Source organism: Balaenoptera acutorostrata, chromosome 3 (genome assembly GCF_949987535.1).
Source record: "Balaenoptera acutorostrata chromosome 3, mBalAcu1.1, whole genome shotgun sequence".
Classification (NCBI taxonomy): domain Eukaryota; kingdom Metazoa; phylum Chordata; class Mammalia; order Artiodactyla; family Balaenopteridae; genus Balaenoptera; species Balaenoptera acutorostrata.
In genome coordinates, this window is record NC_080066.1 from 173,262,315 (window position 1) to 173,287,686 (window position 25,372).

At 35.7% G+C, this 25,372-nt stretch overlaps 1 protein-coding gene across 1 annotated transcript in view; it reads left to right on the forward strand.

Moving 5' to 3' along the window:
* The window catches only part of PPP4R4 (protein phosphatase 4 regulatory subunit 4), a 104,248-nt gene that overhangs the window by 45,807 nt on the left and 33,069 nt on the right, over positions 1-25,372 (forward strand). The window contains exons 3-13 of the mRNA XM_057544440.1: positions 87-234; positions 748-821; positions 3,195-3,301; positions 4,130-4,237; positions 10,147-10,268; positions 12,858-12,980; positions 14,542-14,711; positions 15,034-15,153; positions 17,762-17,839; positions 18,684-18,767; positions 19,615-19,797. Coding sequence (XP_057400423.1) covers positions 87-234; positions 748-821; positions 3,195-3,301; positions 4,130-4,237; positions 10,147-10,268; positions 12,858-12,980; positions 14,542-14,711; positions 15,034-15,153; positions 17,762-17,839; positions 18,684-18,767; positions 19,615-19,797 — 1,317 coding nt within the window. The remainder of the gene's footprint in view (positions 1-86; positions 235-747; positions 822-3,194; positions 3,302-4,129; positions 4,238-10,146; positions 10,269-12,857; positions 12,981-14,541; positions 14,712-15,033; positions 15,154-17,761; positions 17,840-18,683; positions 18,768-19,614; positions 19,798-25,372) is intronic.

A 25,372-nucleotide genomic window follows, 5' to 3' on the forward strand; every position in this document is an offset into this window, starting at 1 on the left:
TTGGTTTCTACGACCTTGGATTTTTAAAAAATTGTAATTTTCTGATCTCTCATCTATATAATAGCACACTCTTTCTGATTATACAGGAGGTCCTGCATGTTGCAGGAGTGGAAATGCAGTTAACGGCTGCGGTATCATTTTTGACCATTCTACAGGAAGAATCAGTGTCGATTCATACATATGCCCACTCCTTCCTCCAAGTCATTCTACTGCATCTGGAGCACAGGGACGCAGGTCAGGGGCCTGACGTGCTTCATCGTATATGTACTTATTGTTTCTTCTATGTGGCTGTGATGGTATTTGAATTATGTTAGGCTGATGACCATAACTGAATGAGACTGTGCTGCCTAAGAGTTGATCAGTGGTGTGACTAAAAATAGCAATGATTATTTTTGTACAAAAACCGCAAAATTCAGTGCCCCTGAAGCCTGAAGACCCATTAGTTCATCTTATGATATATACTTTTTTCTTAGATTTGTTTCTTTTACAACATCTGTGTTTATAGTATTGTAGTACAAGAAAAATGCACACTTTGGTTTAAAGATAGCCCCTCAGTATTAATTTTAAAGATATAAATGTTTTCCAGATATTGGCTAAGACAGAAAAATAGAGAAACTTCTTATAATAGTAATAAAAATAATTATTGCCATTTTACTATTAAATACTCTTGTAAATATTAGTGGCTAAGTTGAAACTGAATTTGTAAGAGAGATAGTTAAGTTGGCATGTTTTATCTTTGTCAATCAGGTGTCAGCAACGCATGGCTGGAAACTCTTCTGTCTGTGATAGAAGTATTGCCCAAAGAAACCCTAAGGCATGAGGTAATACATTTTTTTTGTTGTTGTTGTAAATTCTAGGATTTAAGTCACTCTAAGGTTTTTGTTGTTTTCATTTTTGATAGAAACGGTATTTCAAAAAAGAATAAAGTTATTTCCTACTCTGAAAGCAGCACATATTCATCACAGAAAATTTGGGTAGTACAAAATATAGAAGGAAGAAAAATCATGGTTCTGTACTTAGCTACTTCTAACATTCTGACGTATTTTCATTTCACATTTTTTCCCCTGTATATGGTGCTATTTGCCATGTTAGTGATCATATTGAATTTATATATGGTTGTTTTTCACTTAGCTTTATTTTCTTTATTATTTTCTCATATTACTCATTTGGTAGTAGCTACAAATATTTTACTTACATATTAAACATTTAAGCCTGTTTTCAGTGTTTTATTATCAAAATAAGGCAATAATGAACAGCTCTGTAGAGCTTTTCCTGTTTTTCAGATAATTTCCTTAACTGTAACTTCCAAAAAAGTGGAATTACTAGGTTAGAGGGCATTAATATTCTTAAGGCTCTTGAGTAGTAATATGAGAAAATGCCTGTTTCCTTGGGCTTTCATCAGCAATAGCATTCCAGTTAAATTTGATGGGCCAAAAATGGAATTACATTTTAATTGGACATTTTTTGATTATTATGCTGTTGAATATTTTCTCATATATTATTATATTTCACCTCTTTCTCTTGGAATTGTCTGATCATATCCTTTGATCACTGTTTTTATGTGCTATTTATCTGTCAGGGTTGCCAATCCTTTGTTATATTTGTTGCAAATAATGTTACCAATGTGTTGTTTGCTTTTTAATGTTCAATATTGTTCAACAGACCCTTCTCTAAAGTTTTAGCAAATTAAGATGAGAGAACAGGAAAATTAAGAAATTTATTCTTTAAAGAAATGATTTTTCATTCTTTGAACATTATTTCTATATGAATTTCCTTTCAAGTATGTCCTGTTTGAAAAGAGTTATCAGTCAATAAAATGTCCTCTGTGGATTTCTTTAAGTGTCGTTGCCCTTCTTTGCCCTCGTACAGATTATGGCCCTAGCTCAGTGCCAAAACACTTGCTTGAAAATGGGAAGATCTACCCAGTTATAAGGATGTTTGTATACTTGATGCCAAACATCTAGATGATTACACATATTTAAATATTGAACGTAATGTTGACATATTTATACTTTTTGATTAGTGGTGTATGAGAATGCAGTTTTTACTCTAGAATGTCGCATATTATTTAACATGTGATTTTTAAGATTTTTAAATATGCCTTTTATTTCAGATCTTTGACTTTCAAATTATATTTATCATTATACATTAAGTAATTCTGGCTACTCTGTTGAGAGGAAAAAAGTTGACCCTTTGATTAGAGTTATAGTTAGAACCTGGGGGGATCGTAGTACCACCTAGTATTCTGATCTCCATTTTAAGTAGATGAGAAACCTTGGGATGAGAAATAGCAAGATTACTTAGACAAATTAAATAGCTGGGACCAGAATCAGGGTCTGATCTTCATAATTCTTTGCAGTCTGTCATGCTGTTGAGTTCGAGTGCCCAGGACATACACAATACAGTATCAGAGTTGGGCTGTTGTATTCAAATGACAGAATTACCTTAATAGAATCTTTTTGAAGTTATAATGTTTTGCTTGCTTCAGGACAAATGTAAAAATTAATCTACATGGAACAAAAACAAATTTCAGGGTATCTAATAATTAACTTGCTTTTTTTCTTTTGAAAAATGTATATTTCACAACTATATGTGCAAACAGATCATTAAAGAATTCAACATAAGCTTTAATTCAATTTTTTTGGTGCCTAATTGTTGTTTTTTTAAAAAAATTATTAGCACCTTTAATTATTATTTATTTATTTATTTATTTATTTGGCTGTGTTGAGTCTTCGTTTCTGTGCGAGGGCTTCCTCTAATTGCGGCAAGCGGGGGCCACTCTTCATCGCGGTGCGGCCTCTCTTGTTGCGGAGCACAGGCTCCAGAGGCTCAGGCTTAGTAGTTGTGGCTCACGGGCCTAGTTGCTCCGCGGCATGTGGGATCTTCCCAGACCAGGGCTCGAACCGGTGTCCCCTGCATTAGCAGGCAGATTCTCAAACACTGCGCCACCAGGGAAGCCCTGCCTAATTGTTTTTGATTGCATAATTTATCATCATCTTTACCTTAATAATCCAAGAAGGCAAATAAAATGAGATCCAGGTGATGAACAAACATGCACCTCAAAACGTAATTGAGGTTCTATATTCTATAAAAACATTTAGAACATTAAAATATTCTTTGAAGAAAATAGCTGACATTAGTGTCAAGAATATATAAAATTTTGTGAATTTGTTCTCTAAATCTTTTCTCTTTAGATTTTGAATCCACTTGTTTCCAAGGCACAACTTTCCCAAACAGTCCAGTCTCGTTTAGTTAGTTGTAAAATTTTAGGAAAATTGACCAACAAATTTGATGCCCTTGCGTGAGTATTTGTATATAATTTTTTGTCTACTTTATTAAATTGATTTAAAATGTATAATGACTATATTATTAATAATTATATTAGATTTGTATTATTCCATACGGTATACAGTTTAGCTGATTTAAATTTACAGAATATAGAATTCTCAGAAGTCTACTTATTCAGATGCATTTCTTCTTGATATGGCCTTTCAAAATCAATAAGGGTAACTTTTTTTTCTATTTCCCATCTTAGTCATTTCTGTCACATACCTTGTGTAGTTTTGAGGATAAAATAAAATTATCTTACAGACTTCAAAAATTGGTAAACATTGACATTGAGATAGATTTCTGCTTTTTTCCATCAGCTTTTTTCCATCATTGCTATTAATTCATTATCTTGAATAATTTATCTTACTTTGAGGTTTTATAGAGAATGTTTATAATTTATATGCTACACTCTGCCCAGATGATAAATACCAAGTGGAAAGAATGGAATGTTGTGTAATTATGACACAAGAGGAAGATATAAAATTGACGAATATTTTGGTTGATGGTTGCTAGAATCAGATAGTCCACTTGCTTATAGCCTTTTATCTTAGCTAAGATGTTTTAGCTGCCAATTACAAATTAACCATTATTTAAAAAAGACTCAGTCATATACATAATTTAAAAGTAGCTGTTAACATCCAAATGTAATAACATATGTAAATATACATTGTAAATGATAAAGTTCTTTATTAAGGTATGTTTGTTATTATTAAGCTAAGATTTTGAGGATAATTTTTTGAAAATATTAATTATTCTAAAATACTCAACCATTTGCATGTTTCTTTCCTCTCTCTCTAAGCATTAAAAGAGAAATTCTTCCCTTGGTAAAATCACTCTGTCAAGATGTAGAGTACGAAGTTCGATCTTGTATGTGTCGGCAATTAGAAAATATAGCTCAGGGCATTGGGTAAGTATACTTTCAATACCTTTTGTTACAGTTTTATTTCTGGATTGTCAGACATGTGTATCCTGTTCTGTATTCCATGAAAGCATGCTTTTAAAGAGCTAAGCTTTATATGATCTTTAAAAATGATGATAATAAGTACCTTCTGATGTGTTTATATTAAAAGAGATAAAAGTGAAGATGTTTAGTATGGTGGGTTAATGTTAATTTCTTTCCTTTTTTTCCTTAGTTACTTACTTATCATTCCAAACCCCTAGATCCAGGAAGGGAAAAATGTCCGTGCTTTGAATATAATATACCATGCTCAGACTATAGCTGTACCATATCTTTTAGCTGGCAGCTGTACTACTGGGTCATTTCAGATGAAATTACTCAGTGGAAGTCTTTGTCTCCTGTGCGGCTCTGTGCTTCCAGTGTCTGCTTTGTTGGTCTCCTTGTCCTCGGGGTGTGTGAAGCTCAGGAAGGAGAGGGATAGGGCAGTCTCTTCTCCTCACCTGTAAAAACTAATCTCATGCCAAGGTGTAAGTATGATATTAAAGGGAATTTTATCTAAAAACCATCTTTGGAAACAGTTTTTTTTCCCCAAGTATCCTAAATTGGTACAAAAAACTTTGGAACCTCTCATTTTTAACTAGAAATTGCAGTGATTTCTCCTGGTTCTTTGTTTCACAAGCAAGGACAATCAGGTTGTTGCCATTAAAATTGCTAAGTTTAAAAAAATCTGGGCCAATATTGAAGGCTTTAGAAATACTTTAGAATGTCATACAGATTCAGGGTAGAGTAGTGTCCTCTGTCCTGCGTCCACCCTTGCTGAGTAGAATTTAAGTATTGTGTGGAAGCTTAACACTTCAACAGAATAATCAGTTCCCTAACCTTGATCTCAGAACCAACTTCTTTCCTTCTGTTAGGTCTTCTAAGGCTAGGCTGACTCTGGATCATTGTGGACCATAATTAATTCAGTCTTGCCCAGATCTGTGCCCCTTAACCAAGATCAGAACCTATTAGGAGAATATGCTGTTGTCTTTTTGTATTCTGTTTTTTTTTTGTCGCTGAAATGTTGACACAATGGATGGGTCTTCTGAAGATTAATATATGATTATTGCTTAAAGATTAATTTATAAAAGTAAAACTAGAAAGAATCTACCTAGCTTGTTAAGTTAGAATGCACTTGTTAAGTTAGAATGCTTGGTTATATAATATTTATTTAATTTTGAGTTCTTACATATTATTAAAGACATAATTATAGGACTTTTGTGTGATGCTGGCTGAAAATTACTAAGACCTGATTCATATTCTTTATTCTCCCTTTGATAAATACATAAAACTAAAGAGAGGTACACAGGCTTTTTTCTTTCAGCATTGAAAATTAGGAATATTGTTAAGATCTGATAGTTACCAAGAGAAATTTTCTTATAGTCAAGGCTAGATGAGGCCCTGAGATAGGTGAAAGGAATTAGGAAGAGGAAACTTCAGAGATTGGCACTGGTTTGATACTACTGCACTGGGAGTTATGTTCGTAAGGCATTTGGGATTGAGATGTGCTGGGAAGAGGCCCAAGAACAGAACAGAATTGGGTTTGTAATTTTGTGTTTGCTGTGGCTAGCAAGGGAAGATTTACTGACCATTTTAGTTTAACTAGAAGTGAGCACTATTATTTATTAGTCAGATGATCAGGAAGCAAAATGAAGAGATTCTTCTCAAGCTAGCATATCCATATGAAATAAAAGCTGCAAAACACTAGAAAGCCACTATGGATTGTGCACCAGTTTAGGATCAAAGAGGACAATTCTTAGACTATCAGATTAATAACGAATAGTATTATGAAGAGGTCATACACAATCATTACAAGAAAACAAGTGTGCTGAATAGACTTCTCCTTGTACAGGGATGACCAAAGAGAAAAGAAAAACAGACTTGGGATCTACAAAATGATCCTTCAGTGTTAGAGGGGAAGAACATACAGCACTAAGATCGGAAAGAAAGAACATACTTTTGAAAAAGTTGTTCAGACTTCTAATTATGGTGATATACTAAACAAGATAACCTGAAAATCCTCCCATTACAATATGTGACAAAATTCAGCATCCATTCATGATTAAAAACTCTCTGGAAGCTAGGGATGAAGGAAACTTCCTTAATCTGATAAAGGGCATGTATGAAAGAAAAACCTATAGCTAACATCATACTTAATGGTAGATATTGAATGCTGTCCCCCTATGGTAACAGCTGGCAAGGATAGTTTTCATCACTTTTATTCAATCTGTACCGGAGGTTCTAGCCATTGAAATAAGGCAAGAAGACAAAAACCTAAAAGGTCTAAAGATCTGAAATGAAGAAGTAAATTGTTTTCTATTCGTAGATGACATTGCTGTTTACATAGAAAATCTTCAGTAATTTACAAAACAGCTATTAGAACTAGTAAATGGATTTAAGGATGTTTCAGGATACAAGGTTAACATACAGAAATCAACTGTGTTTTTGTATACTAGCAAAAGATAGTTAGAGAATGAAAATTTAAATTTAAAAATTTGAATGAAATTTTAAAATTCCACTTATTTAACTTAACAAAAAAGGTACAAGACCTACACTGAAAACTCTACACTCTACACTGAAAAACCATAAAACAATGTTGAGAGAAATTTTTAAAAGCAAATAGATATATACCATATTCATGAATTGGAAGACTCAATATTGTTAATATTGTTAAAATGTCAATTCTCCCCAAGTTGATCTAGCAATTCAATGCAGTCTCGACCAAAATTGTGCTGTTTTGTAGAAGGTGATTCTAAAATTTATATGAAAATGCAAGTGACCTAGAAGAGCCAAAGCAGTCTAAAAAAAAAAAAAAATTACAAAGACTGTGCATTACCTGTTTTCAAGACTTATAATAAAACTACAGTAATCAAAAGAATGTAATGTTGGTAAAAGGATAGACATACGTATCAGTGGAAGAGAAGAGAGAATCCAGAAACAGATTATGGTGGATTGATTTTTCAATAGAGTGTCAAAGCAATTTAATGAGGAAAGGAAAGTCTTTTCAAAACATGATACTGGGATAACTGGATATTCATAAGAGAAAAAAATTGAACATCGATTCTCACCTCTCACCATACACAACGACTAACTTGAAATCTATAATAAACCTAAATATGAAAGCTAAAACTATAAACTTGGGACTTCCCTGGTGGCTCAGTGGTTAAGAATCTGCCTGCCAATGCAGGGGACATGGGTTCGAGCCCTGGTCTGGGAAGATGCCACATGCTGTGGAGCAACTAAGCCCGTGCGCCACAACTACTGAGCCTGCACCCTAGAGCCCTCGAGCCACAACTACTGAGCCTGCGTGCCAAAACTACTGAAGCCCGCACGCCTAGAGCCCGTGCTCCACAACAAAGAGAAGCCACCACAATGAGAATCCTGCACACTGCAACGAAGAGTAGGCCCCGCTCGCTGCAACTAGAGAAAGCCCGAGCGCAACAACGAAGACCCAACAGAGCCAAAAATAAATAAATTAATTAATAAATTAAAAAAAAAACTATAAACTTCTTAAAGAAAATATAGGAGAAAATCTCTGCGGCTTTGGGGTAGGCAAGGATTGTTTAAATAAAAGTCATGAACTATGAAAGAAAAATGTGATAATTAAACTTTATAAAAAAAAAAATCTGTTTACTCTTTAAAACAAGTCAAGTCCAGAATGGAAAACTACTGATACTCACAATACATATATCAAGCTTATAGCCAGAATATATAAAGAACTCTTATGACTCGATGATACAGAACTCTTACAAACAATCCACTTAAGAAATGATTAGTATGTTTGAACAGATATGATATGTGATAAAGGAAGATATAACACATGACCAAAAAGCACATGAAAATGTATTCAACATCATTAGTCATAAATGGGATGCAAATTAAAACCACAGTGAGTTACTACTACACACTAACTAGAATGTGTAGTGTAAAAAGCCTGTCAGAATCAAATATTGATGAGGATTTGGAGCAGCTGGAACTCTAATACACTGCTGGTGGAAGTGTTAAATGGTGGAACCCACTTTGGAAAACTGATTGGCATTTACTTAACAGTTAAATGTATATCTTCCATATGACCCAACTATTCTACTATAAAGTATTTACCCAAGAGAAGTGAAAATATATGTCAACAACAAGAATTGTTTTATATACACAAGTTTATAGCAGCTTTATTTGTTTTACATAAAACTGGAACAATTCAAATGTCTATCCACAGGTGAATGGAAAAATAAAATGTGGCATGTCCGTACAATGGAATACTATTCAGCAATAAAAAGGAATGAAGGGGCTTCCCTGGTGGTGCAGTGGTTGAGAATCTGCCTGCCAATGCAGGGGACACGGGTTCGAGCCCTGGTCTGGTAAGATCCCACATGCCGCGGAGCAACTGGGCCCGTGAGCCACAGCTACTGAGCCTGCGCGTCTGGAGCCTGTGCTCCGCAACAAGAGAGGCCGCGATAGTGAGAGGCCTGTGCACCACGATGAAGAGTGGCCCCCGCTCGCCTCAACTAGAGAAAGCCCTCGCACAGAAACGAAGACCCAACACAGCCAAAAATAAAAATAAAATAAATTAAGAAAAAAAAAAAAGGAATGAAGTCCTGATACATGTGATATTATATCATGGATGAATCTCAAAATCAGTATGTTAAGGGAAATGAGTCAGACACAAAAGGATATATACCATATGTCAAATATAAACTAATATATAGTGACAAAAAGCAGACCCATGATTGCCTTTGTCAGACGCAGATTGTAAAATTCAGATATAATGGGATTGATGGTTGGTTCTTGTCCTCTGCCCTTATTTTTGTCTTTTGTCAGATTGGAAGTCTGTTGATGAAGGGGGAGCATGTAGGGGAGGGCCAAGCCAGAACGCTAGAGGCAACTTGTGAAAAGAGAGCTGGAGATGAGTAGGTCCCCAGTGTTTCTTCAGACCCAGTCTCCTTAGAACAGGTCAGTGGAGAAGGCACAAAGGAGAGGGTTCCTCCAATTGATTTTGCTGTCCTGGCTGACCATAGAACTCAGAATCATCATCAGTATTTAAGCTGAAGCAGACAGCTACCATCAGATGACTCCAAATCATAGCCAGCACTGGGGTAGATTTGTTATCACACAGCCAGACCCCAGAATTCCTGGATGGCTTTCTGGGCAAGCTTGCTTATTTCGTTCATCTTGTTATTCCTGACCCTGTATTTTACCCACTTTTGACATCATGAAAGGGTTAGGTTGTAGTTACTAGCATCTAGACTGATAAAACTGGGCTTGTACAGAGATTAGGATCTTTAGATCCTTAGAGCCTTAGACTTCTATTCCATATACGTCTGGCTGGGGCAGAATTTACATGTGAGGGAAGAGAAAGATATTCTTATAATTATATTAGTTTAGACGATATGCAATCTGCACCCACTTCCTGAAAAAAATTACCTATAATCCAGTTTGCTAAAAGGAACTAATGAAAAAGGGAAAATATTTGCATCATACATGTAAGTCCCCCATAATGCCTTATTTCCCCTCTAATTTTATAATATGGCAAATGGGCAAAGAAAATGAACATATACTTCATAAAGAAGAAGTACAAGTGGCTAATAAACATCTATTCAATCTTATTGTTCAACCATGTTAGTTGTCAGAACAATACATTCACTTAACGAGTATATTGAGCAACTACCATAAGTTGCATAAGTTAATATGCAATTGCTCTCGATGTTTCTTGAATTCATACTATCATGCTTTCCCAGCCAGACTGCAAGATTCCAGACAGCAGGAGCCATATCTTTATGATTTTGCCTATTTTCTGTAACACTTAGCTCAGTGACTTGTTCTTAGTAAGTTCTTGATAAAAATGTATTGGTTTGATTTATTTTCTTCTATTGCTTATTGTGCAGGACAGAACTTACAAAAAGTGTGGTGCTCCCTGAATTAATAGAACTTTCTAGGGATGAAGGCAGCAGTGTGCGGCTTGCAGCTTTTGAAACTTTGGTTAATCTGCTCGACATATTTGATACAGGTAAATCTTCATGTGGACACATCTTTGCTTCTGAAAGCATTGTTTTTCCATGTTTTGTATCACTAGTAAGGAGTAAAGGTAGCTGCAGGATGGAGTTTCTTATGTTAACTTTTTATGATAAATGTTAGACTTCCCTTCTTCTCTCTCTGTTGTGGTCCTTTCTCTCTTGGTGCCTTCTCTGCTGCCGCTTTTCCCCTCCTGGCACCTGGTGTTGTTGAATATTTCCTACCCTTCTCTTTCCTTTCATCAACATTTAACTGACTAGTATGTAGGGCTAAGAATTTGGGTTGGTGATTAGTTTTTAACTTGCTCAACTAATTGACCCTAAGACAGATCTTGACTAAAGCAGTATCTAATTAGCTTCCTATACTTAATATTTTAATGCTGGAAATCTCATGGCCACAGGAGAAATCTGGGATGGGATATTTGGGTGGGAATGGGTAAGGAGGTGTTTCTTAGTGTTGTGCAAATCAAATCACAAAGACAATTAAATTAGTTGCTCTACTGAATGTGTGACTAGATTCTTAGCCAATGTTAGACATCAGTTTATCAGTGCAAATTAACTATTTTGATAGGGTGAAATTTGGAAGGGCAAATGTCAAGTACTCAGGTGCAAAACACTGTTGTGTAATTGTAGGATTCCTTTGTTTTTGTTTTTGTTTTTAAATTTATTTTATTTATTTTACTTTTGGCTGCATTTGGTCTTCATTGCTGTGCGTGGGCTTTCTCTAGTTGCGGAGAGCAGGGGGGCTACACTTTGTTGCGGTGCGCGGGCTTCTCATTGCGGTGGCTACTCATTGCGGTGGCTTCTCTTGTTGTGGAGCACGGGCTCAGTAGTCGTGGCTCACGGGCTCTAGAGCACAGGCTCAGTAGCTGTGGTGCACGGGCTTAGTTGCTCCGCAGCATGTGGGATCCTCCCGGGCCAGGTCTCGAACCCATGTCCCCTGCATTGGCAGGCGGATTCTTAACCACTGAGCCACCAGGGAAGCCCCTGTAAGATTACTTTGGATTAACAATATTTTAACTGAACTAGGAGACCCTCTTAAAGATTATTGCAGTGTGGACAATTATGATGTGTGGATGTTACAGAATAATAATTTAGGCCATTGGATGAACCAGAGGAGTAGAAACAGCAGTATCTGATAAGTGAACAAATGAATCTCTTTGTCCTAATAATGGGGCACCCTTAGGCATCCAAACTAGAAACCTGGGCATCATCTCTGATCTGGGGCTTTTCCTGCCCCACACTCGGTTATCACAGATCTGTCCTAACCTGTGTTCATGGCTTTATTTCCTCCCGTTCTTTCCCACTCCTCTGGGATCTGGTGCTCCAGCCCCATTTGCCGTTATCTTGGCATACCAAATTCTTTCAACCTCTAGCCTTTTCATGTTCACTTTTTTCACCCTTCCCTCTATTTTTCTCCTAGCCAGCTGCTTCTTTTCAGTGCCCAGTTCAAAACAGTGTCTTCTCTGACATCTTCTAAATCCCTTTATACCAGGGGTTGGCAAACTATGGCCTACAGGCCAAATCCTGCTGCCACCAGTTTTTGTAAATAGAGCTTATTGGAACACAGCCACTCCCATTTGTTTATGTATTGTCTGTAGCTGTTTTGTGCCAAAGTGACAGAGTTGAATACTTGGGACAGATAAACTACAAAGCCTAGAATATTTGCAAAAATAGTTTGCAGACTCTTGCCTTATACTAACTATTAAAATAGTGATCACATTGTCTTATGATACTTTTTGAGGTTGACTTCTTTGCTGGTCTGAGTTTCTCAAGTTCAGAGAACTTTCTATTCATCTTTCTACTTCTGTTAATGCTTGTTGTCTGAGAAATTCAATAAATGTCGAATGAATGTTATTTAGTAAAAACAGTAGTTATGATACGGAAATGTGATGATAATAATAACAGTGATAATAATAATACCAATAAACCTGTTACAGGATTTTACTTAATATTGTCAGACCCTTAATAAAGTAGTGATTTATTTCTGAAAGTTTAAGAGAACTGTGGGAAATTCAGGGAGCATTTGGAATCAAAACTTAAATATTGTTAATATCAGAAACTTATGACCTAAGCTGGCATACTCAAAGAATGAATTCACTTTTTAAAAAAGAGTTGTATAGGAAGTAAAAGCGAAGAAGTTCATTATACAGAATGTAATATAAGCTAACTTAATTTCAATCAAAACTGAAATGACAAAATGCAGCATGGTGTGAGATGTATGCAGAAGAGAGTTCCTGCTGCTCATCTATTTATACTAGTCGTATTAGCATTCTAGTAGTTATTCAGACTCAAAGCCTCAATCATCTTAGCTTTTTAATTTGTAGTCACTCTATAGTTTATTCCCTATGGCCTGCAGTGTCAAGTCCAAACCCCTTAGCCTGGCATAAAAGTTTTTGATGTTTCCCACTTATCTCTCACCTATTCTTTATGTCATCCCTCCATCATCATTGTTTTCAGATATTTTCTGTTACTCTGAGACTAACATAGTAATTTTTCTTTCTGGAATTTGTGTATATGCATTAATTTCCACATGTGCAGTGTGGGCAACTGGATCTAAACTATGTTTTATTCTTGTTTTTCAGATGACAGAAGTCAAACTATACTTCCCTTAGTGAAATCGTTTTGTGAAAAATCTTTCAAAGCAGATGAATCAATTCTTATTTCCTTATCTTTCCATTTAGGAAAACTATGCCATGGACTATATGGTATGATATGTCCTAAGAATGTCAAGATTATAGATAATTTTTCCTTTTTCTTTTACCTTAGCCACTGAACTTTAGCTCTTCAGTTGTAAAGCCTACCCTTTAAATGTGTAAAATCTTAAGAGATCTTAGAATTTTGATAGCATAATTTAGAACACAGTTAGAAATGACTTTTTCACTAGTAGAACCTATATGAAAGAACAATGGCAGGGGCTTCCCTGGTGGCGTAGTGGTTAAGAATCTGCCTACTAATGCAGGGGACACGGGTTCGAGCCCTGGTCTGGGAAGATCCCACATGCCACGGAGCAACTAAGCCCATGCGCCACAACTACTGAATCTGTGCTCTAGAGCCCGTGAGCCACAACTACTGAGCCCGTGTGCCACAACTACTGAAGCCCGCAAACCTAGAGTCCCTGCTCCACAACAAGAGAAGACATTGCAATGAGAAGCCTGTGCACCACAGTGAAGAGTAGCCCCTGCTCACTGCAGCTAGAGAAAGCCCGCGCACAGCAATGAAGACCCAGCGCAGCCAAAAATAAATAAATAAAATAAATAAACTTATTAAAAAAAAAAAACAATGGCAGAGTGAAGTAGGCATAGCCTTTTAAATTTCTGAGTTTTTTATCTTTATGTATTAGTTGGTATATGATAATAGAAGCTCAGGTATATTAACTATTGTGCATAGTAAGTATACTCTTATTAACTTTTTGTGGAATAATTAATATATCACATGAGCAGTTCAGCTTAGAATGCAGAATAATACCTGTAACTCTTGGCATGCTGAACATATTACTCAGTTCTTAGCTTACTAAAATAATGTAAGCATTAATTAAATTATAACAATCTAGCATAGAAAAACATATTTTTGTGCAGATTGTGGACTTTTAATAGACTGTTGAAAAAAAGTATTGCAATATATGTTGAGTTACTAGCTTCCTAAGACGGTATATGAATGTGGAACCAGTCCATTCCATTGATCAAAATAATTTTGAGTTTACTTCGCCGTCTTTCAGATTCCTTTTTTTTTTTTTTTTTGGCTGTGCCTTACCGCTTCTGGGATCTTAGTTTCCCGACCAGGGATTGAACCTGGGTCCACGGCAGTGAAAGTGCCAAGTCTTAACCACTGGACCGCCAGGGAATTCTCTCAGATTCCATTTTTAAGCTCCTTCTCTGAAGACATATGTGCATGTCTTTTCTGTAGGCAACTTTAGAATATTTACCATAAGTAAATAGCAATAATGGCTGCCATATTATTATTGTAGTGACTCACTAGTGGTATATACAATGGTACATGCTGCAGAAATTAATGCAGGTGTAATTCCTGCATTGCATAGTTTTATACTATCGAAATTAAAATGAAAATATTGTTAAAATTAACATAAGGTGAAGAACCATTAGATTTCTTCACAATAGTTATTCTTTTCTCATTGTTGCTTTTATTTATGATTTCCAACCATTTATTTAAATATTTGTTTCCAATTATGTTTTTATTGCACTTTGCTTTTCCCTTTTTAATTATTGTTTTCAGTTAAAATGTTGAGCAAAGGTTTTGCATTTGTTTTAGGAATATTTACTCCAGATCAACACTTGAGATTTTTGGAGTTTTATAAGAAACTTTGTACATTGGGTTTGCAACAGGAAAATGGACACAATGAAAACCAGATTCCACCCCAAATCTTAGAGCAGGAGAAGAAATATATTTCAGTACGGAAGAACTGTGCTTATAACTTTCCGGTAATAAATTATACGTTTGTATTGGCTAAACGTTTTAATTTTTACTTAAAAACATGTGAATAGATTGCATTGAAAAATATTGCCATATTTGACACTTGCTACTTAGCATTATGACTGGTGTATATTGGTTAATTTATATTTATCTCTGTGTGAGTATATATATTAGAATTATATGCATACATTTGGATCTTCCAAATATGGTTTCTAACTAAATTATGATTCAGAGGACATGATTCAGTTTAAGTGACATGATTATAATAAGAGGTGTTGATTCATGTTTTTCTCTCCTTCCCACTCATCTTCTCCCTCCCACCTCCACCAGGCCATGATTGTTTTTGTTGATCCTAAAAATTTCCACATGGATCTCTATTCTACATTCTTCTGCCTTTGTCATGACCCTGAAGTACCAGTCAGATACACTATTGCTATTTGCTTTTATGAAGTAAGTCTGAAAAAGTGATACCACTTTACATTTGTTGTTAATTCTACCTACATGTACTAGATGATTTTTTGATATTTTGTACACATCTGTTTACAGATTTATTAAAAGATACAGGCTCCATATTGCTCTCATATTCTAGTCCTAAATATTGAAAAATACCTGTAATTCTGTTTAGAATGTTACACAGAATTCATTTACATAAATACATTATATTCGTTTAGCAGGTATTAATCCATTCGTTCAGTATATCTCTAGTAAATCCTTACTTTAAGCCAGACATTGTGGTATGGATGTGGCTGTTACAGATCTGGAAGTAAAATCAGTTTGTATATGCTTTATAATGTTCTTGTTTTGTTTTTTTAATTAATTAATTTATTGGCTGAGTTGGGTCTTTGTTGCTGCGCGCGGGCTTTCTCTAGTTGCAGCGAGGGGGGCTACTCTTCATTGGGGTGCGTGGGCTTCTCATTGCAGTGGCTTCTCTTGTTGTAGAGCACGGGCTCAGTAGTTGTGGTGCACGGGCTTAGTCGCTCTGTGGCATGTGGGATCTTCCCGGACCAGGGCTCGAACCCGTGTCCCCTGCATTGGCAGGCAGATTCTTAACCACTGTGCCACCAGGGAAGCCCTATAATGTTTATATTTAGCTTTACACCTAAACTTAAGAACTTGAGTACAAATGGAAAATTGAGAGATAGATTATTTAAATATATGGTTTTTACTGCAAATGGATCATGTTTCGTGAGAATAGCTTTTAGATGCAGCTGTTACAACAACTCTCCATAGTGTAAGAGCAAAAGTGAATTTAAACTTTATGATGAATATAATTAACTTCTTAACCCTTGAGGTTGAAATTTAGGGCATGTTTCTTGAGTGATTGCAGTAAGTACATGTTGCTATAATTGCAGTTTACATGTATAACCTATAACTTGCCAACTTTAGGACTGTCACATAAAAATATCTGTGTGGGTTAATAAAATATTTCCTTCCTTTATGAGAGGTATAATAAATATTCTTATTCTCAGTGAGGATAGTTCATCCCCTTCCTTGCACTGTGTTCAGAGCATTGTCACATTAGCTGAAAGTGTGCAGGATATCCATAGCAGCATTAGAAATGTTACTTAAGGCTCTTGACTATTGAATGATAGTCTTTGCTTCTTTTGAATAACATTTTTTTCTAGTGTGAATGAAATAAATGTTCATTGTGCAAAGTCCAGAAAATATTCCCTTTAAGTGGTATAATTAATTAAAATAATTCAGTGTTGAACAATTAAGTCATCTTTGTAATATGCATATAGGAGTATGCTTTTGGAGGAGGAGAGAGGGCAGAGGGCACTGGCTGGCTGAGTGAACTACTTGTCTCTAATATGTATTAAGTGGGCATTTAGGCATGGTTACCATGCACGCTTGTATTTGTCTAGATTGGTGGTCTCCAGATATGGTTGCATGAGATTAGAGTCTGAGAAAGCAATATTTATGCAATACGAGAGTTTCTATTTATGTTTATTTTTATCTCATACCTTTAATATTTCATTGTATTTATGTCCACTATAAGTGGACATAATGTGTTAGCACCATAGAAATAAACATATTGAAATACTTACACAAAAACATTTCACCAGTAGAAGTGAGTTTGGAAATCATTGATTTAACTATTTGCTGGGTGGCTAATTTCTGTATTCTTACAATCATACCATGTAGGTAGGTTAAGATGATACTTGACTCCATAAATGAATGGTTAGTCTAGGTTTGTCCTTTTAAATAACGAAAATCCACTGGTGGATTTAAATTTCCTTAACAGTGTTATTGTTGGATTCTGATCATTACTTTAGTATGTTCTGAGTTCATTCTTGTTTTTCAGAAAAATAGTATTTTGAAAATACTTGCAAAAAGTCAAAAACAACCCTGTAGAGCAAAGACTTTTAAAACACCTTATTTGTCTAGGAGCCCCTTTTTCAAGTAAAACCTTACTCAGAAACCCAGTATGTGGAAAAAAACCCCAAAACCTTAAAGTTGAAGTAGAAACTGGTGAATCTACCATTGCAGATTTTTACTGTTGCTTGTCTGGAGGGAAAAAAAAAAATGGTTCACAAAGGAGTTGGTTTAGTCTAGATTCTCCCAACTCCCAACTCCTCTCTTGCTGATTGAAGTCTTTGATGGGAAAAGTCTTCGAAGTTTTGCTTGCTTAGGAGTTTTCTCTATCCCTATGTGGCTACTGGCCTTCAGTAGAATTTGCCCTCTCTGGGAGCTCTGAATCGAGATGAATGCTCCCGTGTCTGGGCTCCCTTGAAAGACCCTGTTGGCTGCTCTAAGACTTTAAAATATGAACTACAGGCATCCATAAGCTTATTAGTGCCTGTGAGAGGGAAGTTATGACTGATAAATCCATTCTTATACACTCCCGACCCTCAATATGTTCACACACTCCAGCGTGTTAGGAAGCAGACTGAAAAGCTTACGTATGCAAGTAATTTTTCTAGAAATCTAATTTTATAGTTGTGTTGTAAACAAGTCTCATTTTAGAAGAAAATCTAACTGGGATTTTTTTTTAAATTGTTTTTATAACCTTTATATGTCTAGTAGTCTCAAATCTGACTTTATTGCTCCATTCTAGGTGTCTAAACTTCTGAATTCTGGAGTGTATTTAATACATAAAGAACTAATAACATTATTACAAGATGAATCATTGGAGGTAATATCTTCTTACTCTTTGCTTTTTACTTCTGTTATATTAAGTTTGAATATATCAATGCCTTTTTTCATTTTCCTGCTTCTTGGGAATTGCATGAATTCTAATAGCTGACTAGCCCTAGAAGCTTCAAGTCGATATGCCACTGTATTATAGACTAGAAATTGGGAATATCTTTTAAAAATAGTAGGTTTTAAAATATATATGTATATTTGTTTGTTACGGAAAATTTTGGAAAGGCCAAAAAGTAGACAGACAAAAGAATAGTTTTAGTTCTGATCACTGTTTCTATTGTCTTATATTTTTTCATTTTCTATTTTTTCTATATAAAGTTTTAAAAACTTTACACAATTGTGATCATATGTTATATCACATTTTATATCTTTTTATTTCTCTTAGCACTGTTTGGGGAGTATACTTGTGGAGGCTTTGGAATACTTAATTTTGATGCTTTATCTACTATATCCTATTCGCCCAAATGACTGCTAGCTTACCAAAGCTCAACTCCTCAACATTAGACATCACTGACGGTGTCATCAGACTTAAACTGCTTTTTAGAAGTTGGGAGGCAGTTTTGAGTATGTTGTCAGGCTGTCTCAGATCTAGACGATTTGAATATTATCAAGAGGTAGACATACTAATCTCTTTTCAAAGGTAGTTTGATCAAGGTAGCTGATTTTGTTTCTAAGACTTTGCAGCAAGAAGATGACAGAGCAAGAAAATAGAAACCCCCAAAATGCTGTTTGGTAACTCATACTATTTCTGTGTAGAAATTGGCATGTTAGTTAATCTAAGATTAGAAAAACATTGCCATCACAAGAAGAGTAATCAATATCTCTGTTAAAAGGTACTAGATGCTCTCATAGATCATCTTCCAGAAATCCTGGAACTTATGTCTACTGGTGGAGAAAGCAGTGTTCAAGAAAATAAGGTAAATCCCATGTATCAAAAAAGTTTCTGGACATTATATGGCCTACCTTACTCTGCAGAGTTGTTGTGAGGAATCAACAGAAGAATGTATGAAAAACATTTAAAATAGTGCTTGCCACATAGTAGGTGCTCAGTAAATGTCTGCTAGAGTTTGAACAGCTTGAATTTCCTCTACCATTCCCTTTTTTTTTTTTTAAACATCTTTATTGGAGTATAATTGCTTTACAATGGTGTATTAGTTTCTGCTATTTAACAAAGTGAATCAGCTATACATATACATATATCCCCATATCCCCTCCCTCTTGCGTCTCCCTCCCACCCTCCCTATCCCACCCCTCTAGGTGGTCACAAAGCACGGAGCTGATCTCCCCGTGAGATGCAGCTGCTTCCCACTAGCTATCTATTTTACATTTGTCCTCTACCATTCTTACATTACCACACAATCCTTATTTATTGTCCTTGGAGTTTACGTTCATATTTTCAGTTCTTATTAGCATTAATTATTACTGCAAAGAATAGCAACTGTTGAGGACAGAAGGGTGGGAGTTTAGAAGGTCAAAGTTTGCTGACAGTGAAATAGAATACATTTTACTTTAGAAGGGTTGTGAATCCCAGTCTCTTTCAAAATTTTGTTTCCAGTAATCATAAATTTTATTTATAGATTTTTTAAAAAAGTATTTGATTTTACTAAATACTTACCTCCCTGTGACAACTAAGGTGCCTCCTAATTTCAGAAAAGATTAAGAGCTCCCCCTCCCCAGTGTATTGTAAGACTGAATAATTTGGCTGAGTGCTGAAGCTGATTTCTTTAATTATCTTTGATTCTCTTGATGTGTTTTCTTCTTTAGTTATCATCTCTCCCTGACTTGATTCCAGCTCTCACAGCTGCTGAGCAGCGAGCTGCAGCCTCTTTAAAGTGGAGAACTCACGAGAAGCTGCTCCAGAAATACGCCTGTCTGCCGCACGTCATATCAAGTGATCAGATTTATTATCGTTTCTTGCAAAGAATGTTCACAATCATGATGACAAATGTGAGCCCAATACCTGTTATCTGATTTTCTCTTGAACTTGCTCCTGTTTTGGAATGAACCAAATTCTCCACATTCTTGAAATAGAGCGACAAACTCAGTTCATGCCCTTCTGCCTGGAGGGGTGTTACCTTTGCTTCCCCACCGGTTCTCCTTTTCATCAGCTTCTGCCTAGCTGGAGAGAGGGATGCACAGGGAGAGTGTAAACACATGCACTGCAAGCTTGATACCGTTCTTCTCAAGGGAGAGGCTGGCAGGAGTCAGTGATCTCAACTGCAAAGTGACTTTTGCTCTCATGTACACCTTTCATGTCTCATGGCCTGTGCCATGAGACAACTGTGCCCTGTTGCCTTAAGGGTATCCCTTAAGGGATACCCTGTGCCCTGTTGCCTTAAGGGTATCCCTTAAGGTCCTTAATACTAGTTTGGTTTCTTTTTCTTTTATAGTACCTGAGCAGTGACTTGTTACAAATAAAATGTATACAAAAAACACGGATGCCCTACTATGGATAACCTCAAAATTAGAGTCAAAGTAGGGGGGGGGGGAAAAAGACTTGTACTCAAATTTCCCCATAGAGTAAGTTGTCTACCTTTTTCCTTAAAATTTCCAGAGAGGATTGTTTAACCCTCAGTTCGCTGTACATTGAATATGACATCCTACTACCATTTTTTGAAGTATAAAAAAGTTCTACATAATGTATATGTTTTAGAAACTATTAAAAAAGTACTTTGAATTCCTATTGTTCTCAAAAAAAAGTGAGATAACGAAATCTAGTAGCCATCTCAAAAACCCAAAATCAGGTTTAGCTTCAAAGAGGAAAAAAATGACATTATTGGTGTCATTTACAACTTAACTAAAAAAAAAAAGAAAAAAGGCATATATCTTATGACCTAACATCTCTACATGAAGTTTGTTTCATGTATCAAAGCAAAGTGTAGGGGTTGAAGGTTATTTTATAGATGTAATAATCTTAAAAAGTGATATTGACAAAAATAACTTCCTTCTCAGAGGATAATACATGAATGCACCACATAGAAAATTTCACGTGAAATCAAGCAGAATTTATTAATTACTGTATTCAGCAGTTAGTTATTTGAGTCTCTGCTGTGTGTCAGGCACTGTTGTAAGAGCTGGGGATATAGGAGTGAATAAGACAGAATCCTGCTCTAAAGGGCCTTGCATTCTTACATGGTGGTCATGTGGGAAGTGATAAATAGTAAAATAAAATAAATATATTAACAGGTGGTCTTGATCTTAATTGTCTCAACCTGATTACTTAGTAGGTGTCTTTGTGTTTAGAAAGCTAAGAATACATAATTATTCCATATTTGTACTTTCCCTTATCAGGAAAGAGAAATGATTTACAACATAGTGTGAACAAAATACTTTCAAGCCTAAGGGATCTGCTTTATGTTTTCTTTTACAAGGAGGTAATTCCACACTTAAAAGGAAATACGTGATTCACTATAGCACATTTTCCATGATCTAAAAAGACACTTATATTCTGTTTCAATATTCTCTGGAAAAAAGATTATATTTTTAGTTCCGTATCTAATGGTTGTAATATTCATTCATTTAACAAAATTTATTGAGCACTTACTATGTGCTGAGTACTGTTCTGGATGCTAGGAACACAGTAGTGAATGAAAAGACAAAGGACCTGTTCTCATAGAACTTTAAATTCAATTAGAGACAGAAAACCAACACATATAATACATACATCGTACACCAGGGATGAAAAATACAAGGAGGAACTAAAAACCAGGGTAGAGGGGAAGAAAGTGATGGAGGGTCGTAGGATGGTATTGTGAATATAGTGGTCAGGAAAAAGCCCTCTCTGATCAAATATGCTTTGTGCGGAGACTTGGACCAAGTAAGGGAGTGACCATGTGGAGGTCTGAAGGACAGGTGGTCCCCGCAAAGGGAAGAGTGGATGCAAAGGTGTGATACGGGGTGTGCTTGGTTGTGTGAGGAGCAGCAAGGAAGCCCGTGTGGCGGTCGTTAGCGAGAGATGAGGCTGGAGAGGTCGCTGGGCCCACAACACGCAGGTGCTTGAAGGCCATGATGTAGAGCGTAGATTGTATTCTGTGATACAGGGGAAGGCTTTGGAAGGTTTTGAGTAGAGGAATGACAGAAACTAACTTTTTTTCCTGCTTTTGTTATGAAAAAAATTTTAAATGCAGAAAGGCAGAGAAAATACTATAATGAACCCTCACACACCCATCACCTAGATTTAACAGTTGTTAACATTCTGACATATTGGCCTTTTCTATTTCATTGTGCTGAAAAATTTAAATTATAGATATCATTATATTTTTCTCTCTAAACATTTCAGTATTCATCTCTGAAAAAGGACATTGCCCTATATAATCATGATACAATTATTACATTTGACAAAATGAACAATTATCTTTAATATCATTTAAAGTTCATATTAAAATTTACCAATTATGCCCCAAATATGTGTGACAGTTGTTTTATTCCATGTAGGATCCAACTAAGACCTATACATTGCCTTAGGTGGTTACATCTCTTAGTTCCCTTTTTTTTTTTTTTTTTTTTGAAACATTTATATTAACATATTTCCATACATATTTCCATACAAATACAAATATAAGATTTTTAGAAATTTCATGTAATGTCTGAAACATTTATATTAACATATTTCCATACATATTTCCATACAAATACAAATATAAGATTTTTAGAAATTTCATGTAATGTCTGAAACATTTATATTAATATATTTCCATACAAATAACCCAATGAAAGTTTAGTATTAGTTGTTTTGTTTGTTTTTTTATACTGCAGGTTCTTATTAGGCATCAGTTTTATACACATCAGTGTATACATGTCAATCCCAATCGCCCAAATCAGCACACCACCATCCCCACCTCATCGCAGTTTTCCCCCCTTGGTGTCCATATGTCCATTCTCTACATCTGTGTCTCAACTTCTGCCCTGCAAACTGGCTCATCTGTACCATTTTTCTAGGTTCCACATACATGCATTAATATACGATATTTGTTTTTCTCTTTCTGACTTACTTCACTCTGTATGACAGTCTCTAGATCCATCCACTTCTCAACAAATGACTCAATTTCGTTCCTTTTTATGGCTGAGTAATATTCCATTGTATATATGTACCACAACTTCTTTATCCATTCGTCTGTTGATGGGCATTTAGGTTGCTTCCATGACCTGGCTATTGTAAATAGTGCTGCAATGAACATTCGGGTGCACGTGTCTTTTTGAATTACGGTTTTCTCTGGGTATATGCCCAGTAGTGGGATTGCTGGGTCATATGGTAATTCTATTTTTAGTTTTTTAAGGAACCTCCATATTGTTCTCCATAGTGGCTGTATCAATTTACATTCCCACCAACAGTGCAAGAGGGTTCCCTTTTCTCCACACCCTCTCCAGCATTTGTTGTTTGTAGATTTTCTGATGATGCCCATTCTAACAGGAGTGAGGTGATACCTCATTGTAGTTTTGATTTGCATTTCTCTAATAATTAGTGATGTTGAGCATCTTTTCATGTGCTTTGTGGCTGTCTGTATGTCTTCTTTGGAGAAATGTCTATTTAGGTCTTCTGCCCATTTTTGGATTGGGGTGTTTGTTTCTTTGATATTGAGCTGAATGAGCTGTTTATATATTTTGGAGATTAATCCTTTGTCCGTTGATTCATTTGCAAATATTTTCTCCCATTCTGAGGGTTGTCTTTTCGTCTTGTTTATGGTTTCCTTTGCTGTGCAAAAGCTTTGAAGTTTCATTAGGTCCCACTTGTTTATTTTTGTTTTTATTTCCATTACTCTAGGAGGTGGATCGAAAAAGATCTTGCTGTGATTTATGTCAAAGAGTGTTCTTCCTATGTTTTCCTCTAAGAGTTTTATAGTGACCAGTCTTATATTTAGGTCTCTAATCCATTTTGAGTTTATTTTTGTGTATGGTGTTAGGGAGTATTCTAATTTCATTCTTTTACATGTGGCTGTCCAGTTTTCCCAGCACCACTTATTGAAGAGACTGTCTTTTCTCCATTGTATATCTTTGCCTCCTTTGTCATAGATTAGTTGACCATAGGTGCGTGGGTTAATCTCTGGGCTTTCTATCTTGTTCCATTGATCTATGTTTCTGTTTTTGTGCCAGTACCATATTGTCTTGATTACTGTAGCTTTGTAGTATAGTCTGAAGTCAGGGAGTCTGATTCCTCCAGCTCCATTTTTTTGCCTCAAGACTGCTTTGGCTATTCGGGGTCTTTTGTGTCTCCATACAAATTTTAAGATGATTTGTTCTAGCTCCGTAAAAAATGCCATTGGTAATTTGATAGGGATTGCATTGAATCTGTAGATTGCTTTGGGTAGTATACTCATTTTCACAATGTTGATTCTTCCAATCCAAGAACATGGTATATCTCTCCATCTGTTGGTATCATCTTTAATTTCTTTCATCAGTGTCTTATAGTTTTCTGCATACAGGTCTTTTGTCTCCCTAGGTAGGTTTATTCCTAGGTATTTTATTCTTTTTGTTGCAATGGTAAATGGGAGTGTTTCCATAATTTCTCTTTCAGATTTTTCATCATTAGTGTATAGGAATGCAAGAGATTTCTGTGCATTAATTTTGTAACCTGCAACTTTACCATATTCATTAATCAGCTCTAGCAGTTTTCTGGTGGCAGTTTTAGGATTCTCTATGTATAGTATCATGTCATCCGCAAACAGTGACAGTTTTACTTCTTCTTTTCCAATTTGTATTCCTTTTATTTCTTTTTCTTCTCTGATTGCCGTGGCTAGGACTTCCAGAACTATGTTGAATAATAGTGGTGAGAGTGGACATCCTTGTCTCGTTCCTGATCTTAGAGGAAATGCTTTCAGTTTTTCACCATTGAGAATGATGTTTGCTGTGGGTTTGTCATATATGGCCTTTATTATGTTGAGGTAGGTTCCCTCTATGCCCACTTTCTGGAGAGTTTTTATCAGAAATGGGTGTTGAATTTTGTCAAAAGCTTTTTCTGCATCTATTGAGATGATCATATGGTTTTTCTTCTTCAATTTGTTAATATGGTGTATCACATTGATTGATTTGCGTATATTGAAGAATCCTTGCATCCCTGGGATAAATCCCACTTGATCGTGGTGTATGATCCTTTTAATGTGTTGTTGGATTCTGTTTGCTAGTATTTTGTTGAGGATTTTTGCATCTATATTCATCAGTGATATTGGTCTGTAATTTTCTTTTTTTGTAGTGTCTTTGTCTGGTTTTGGTATCAGGGTGATGGTGGCCTCATAGAATGAGTTTGGGAGAGTTCCTTCCTCTGCAATTTTTTGGAAGAGTTTGAGAAGGATGGGTGTTAGCTCTTCTCTAAATGTTTGATAGAATTCACCTGTGAAGCCATCTGGTCCTGGACTTTTGTTTGTTGGAAGATTTTTAATCACAGTTTCAATTTCATTACTTGTGATTGGTCTGTTGATATTTTCTGTTTCTTCCTGATTCAGTCTTGGAAGGTTATACCTTTCTAAGAATTTGTCCATTTCTTCCAGGTTGTCCATTTTATTGGCATAAAGTTGCTTGTAGTAGTCTC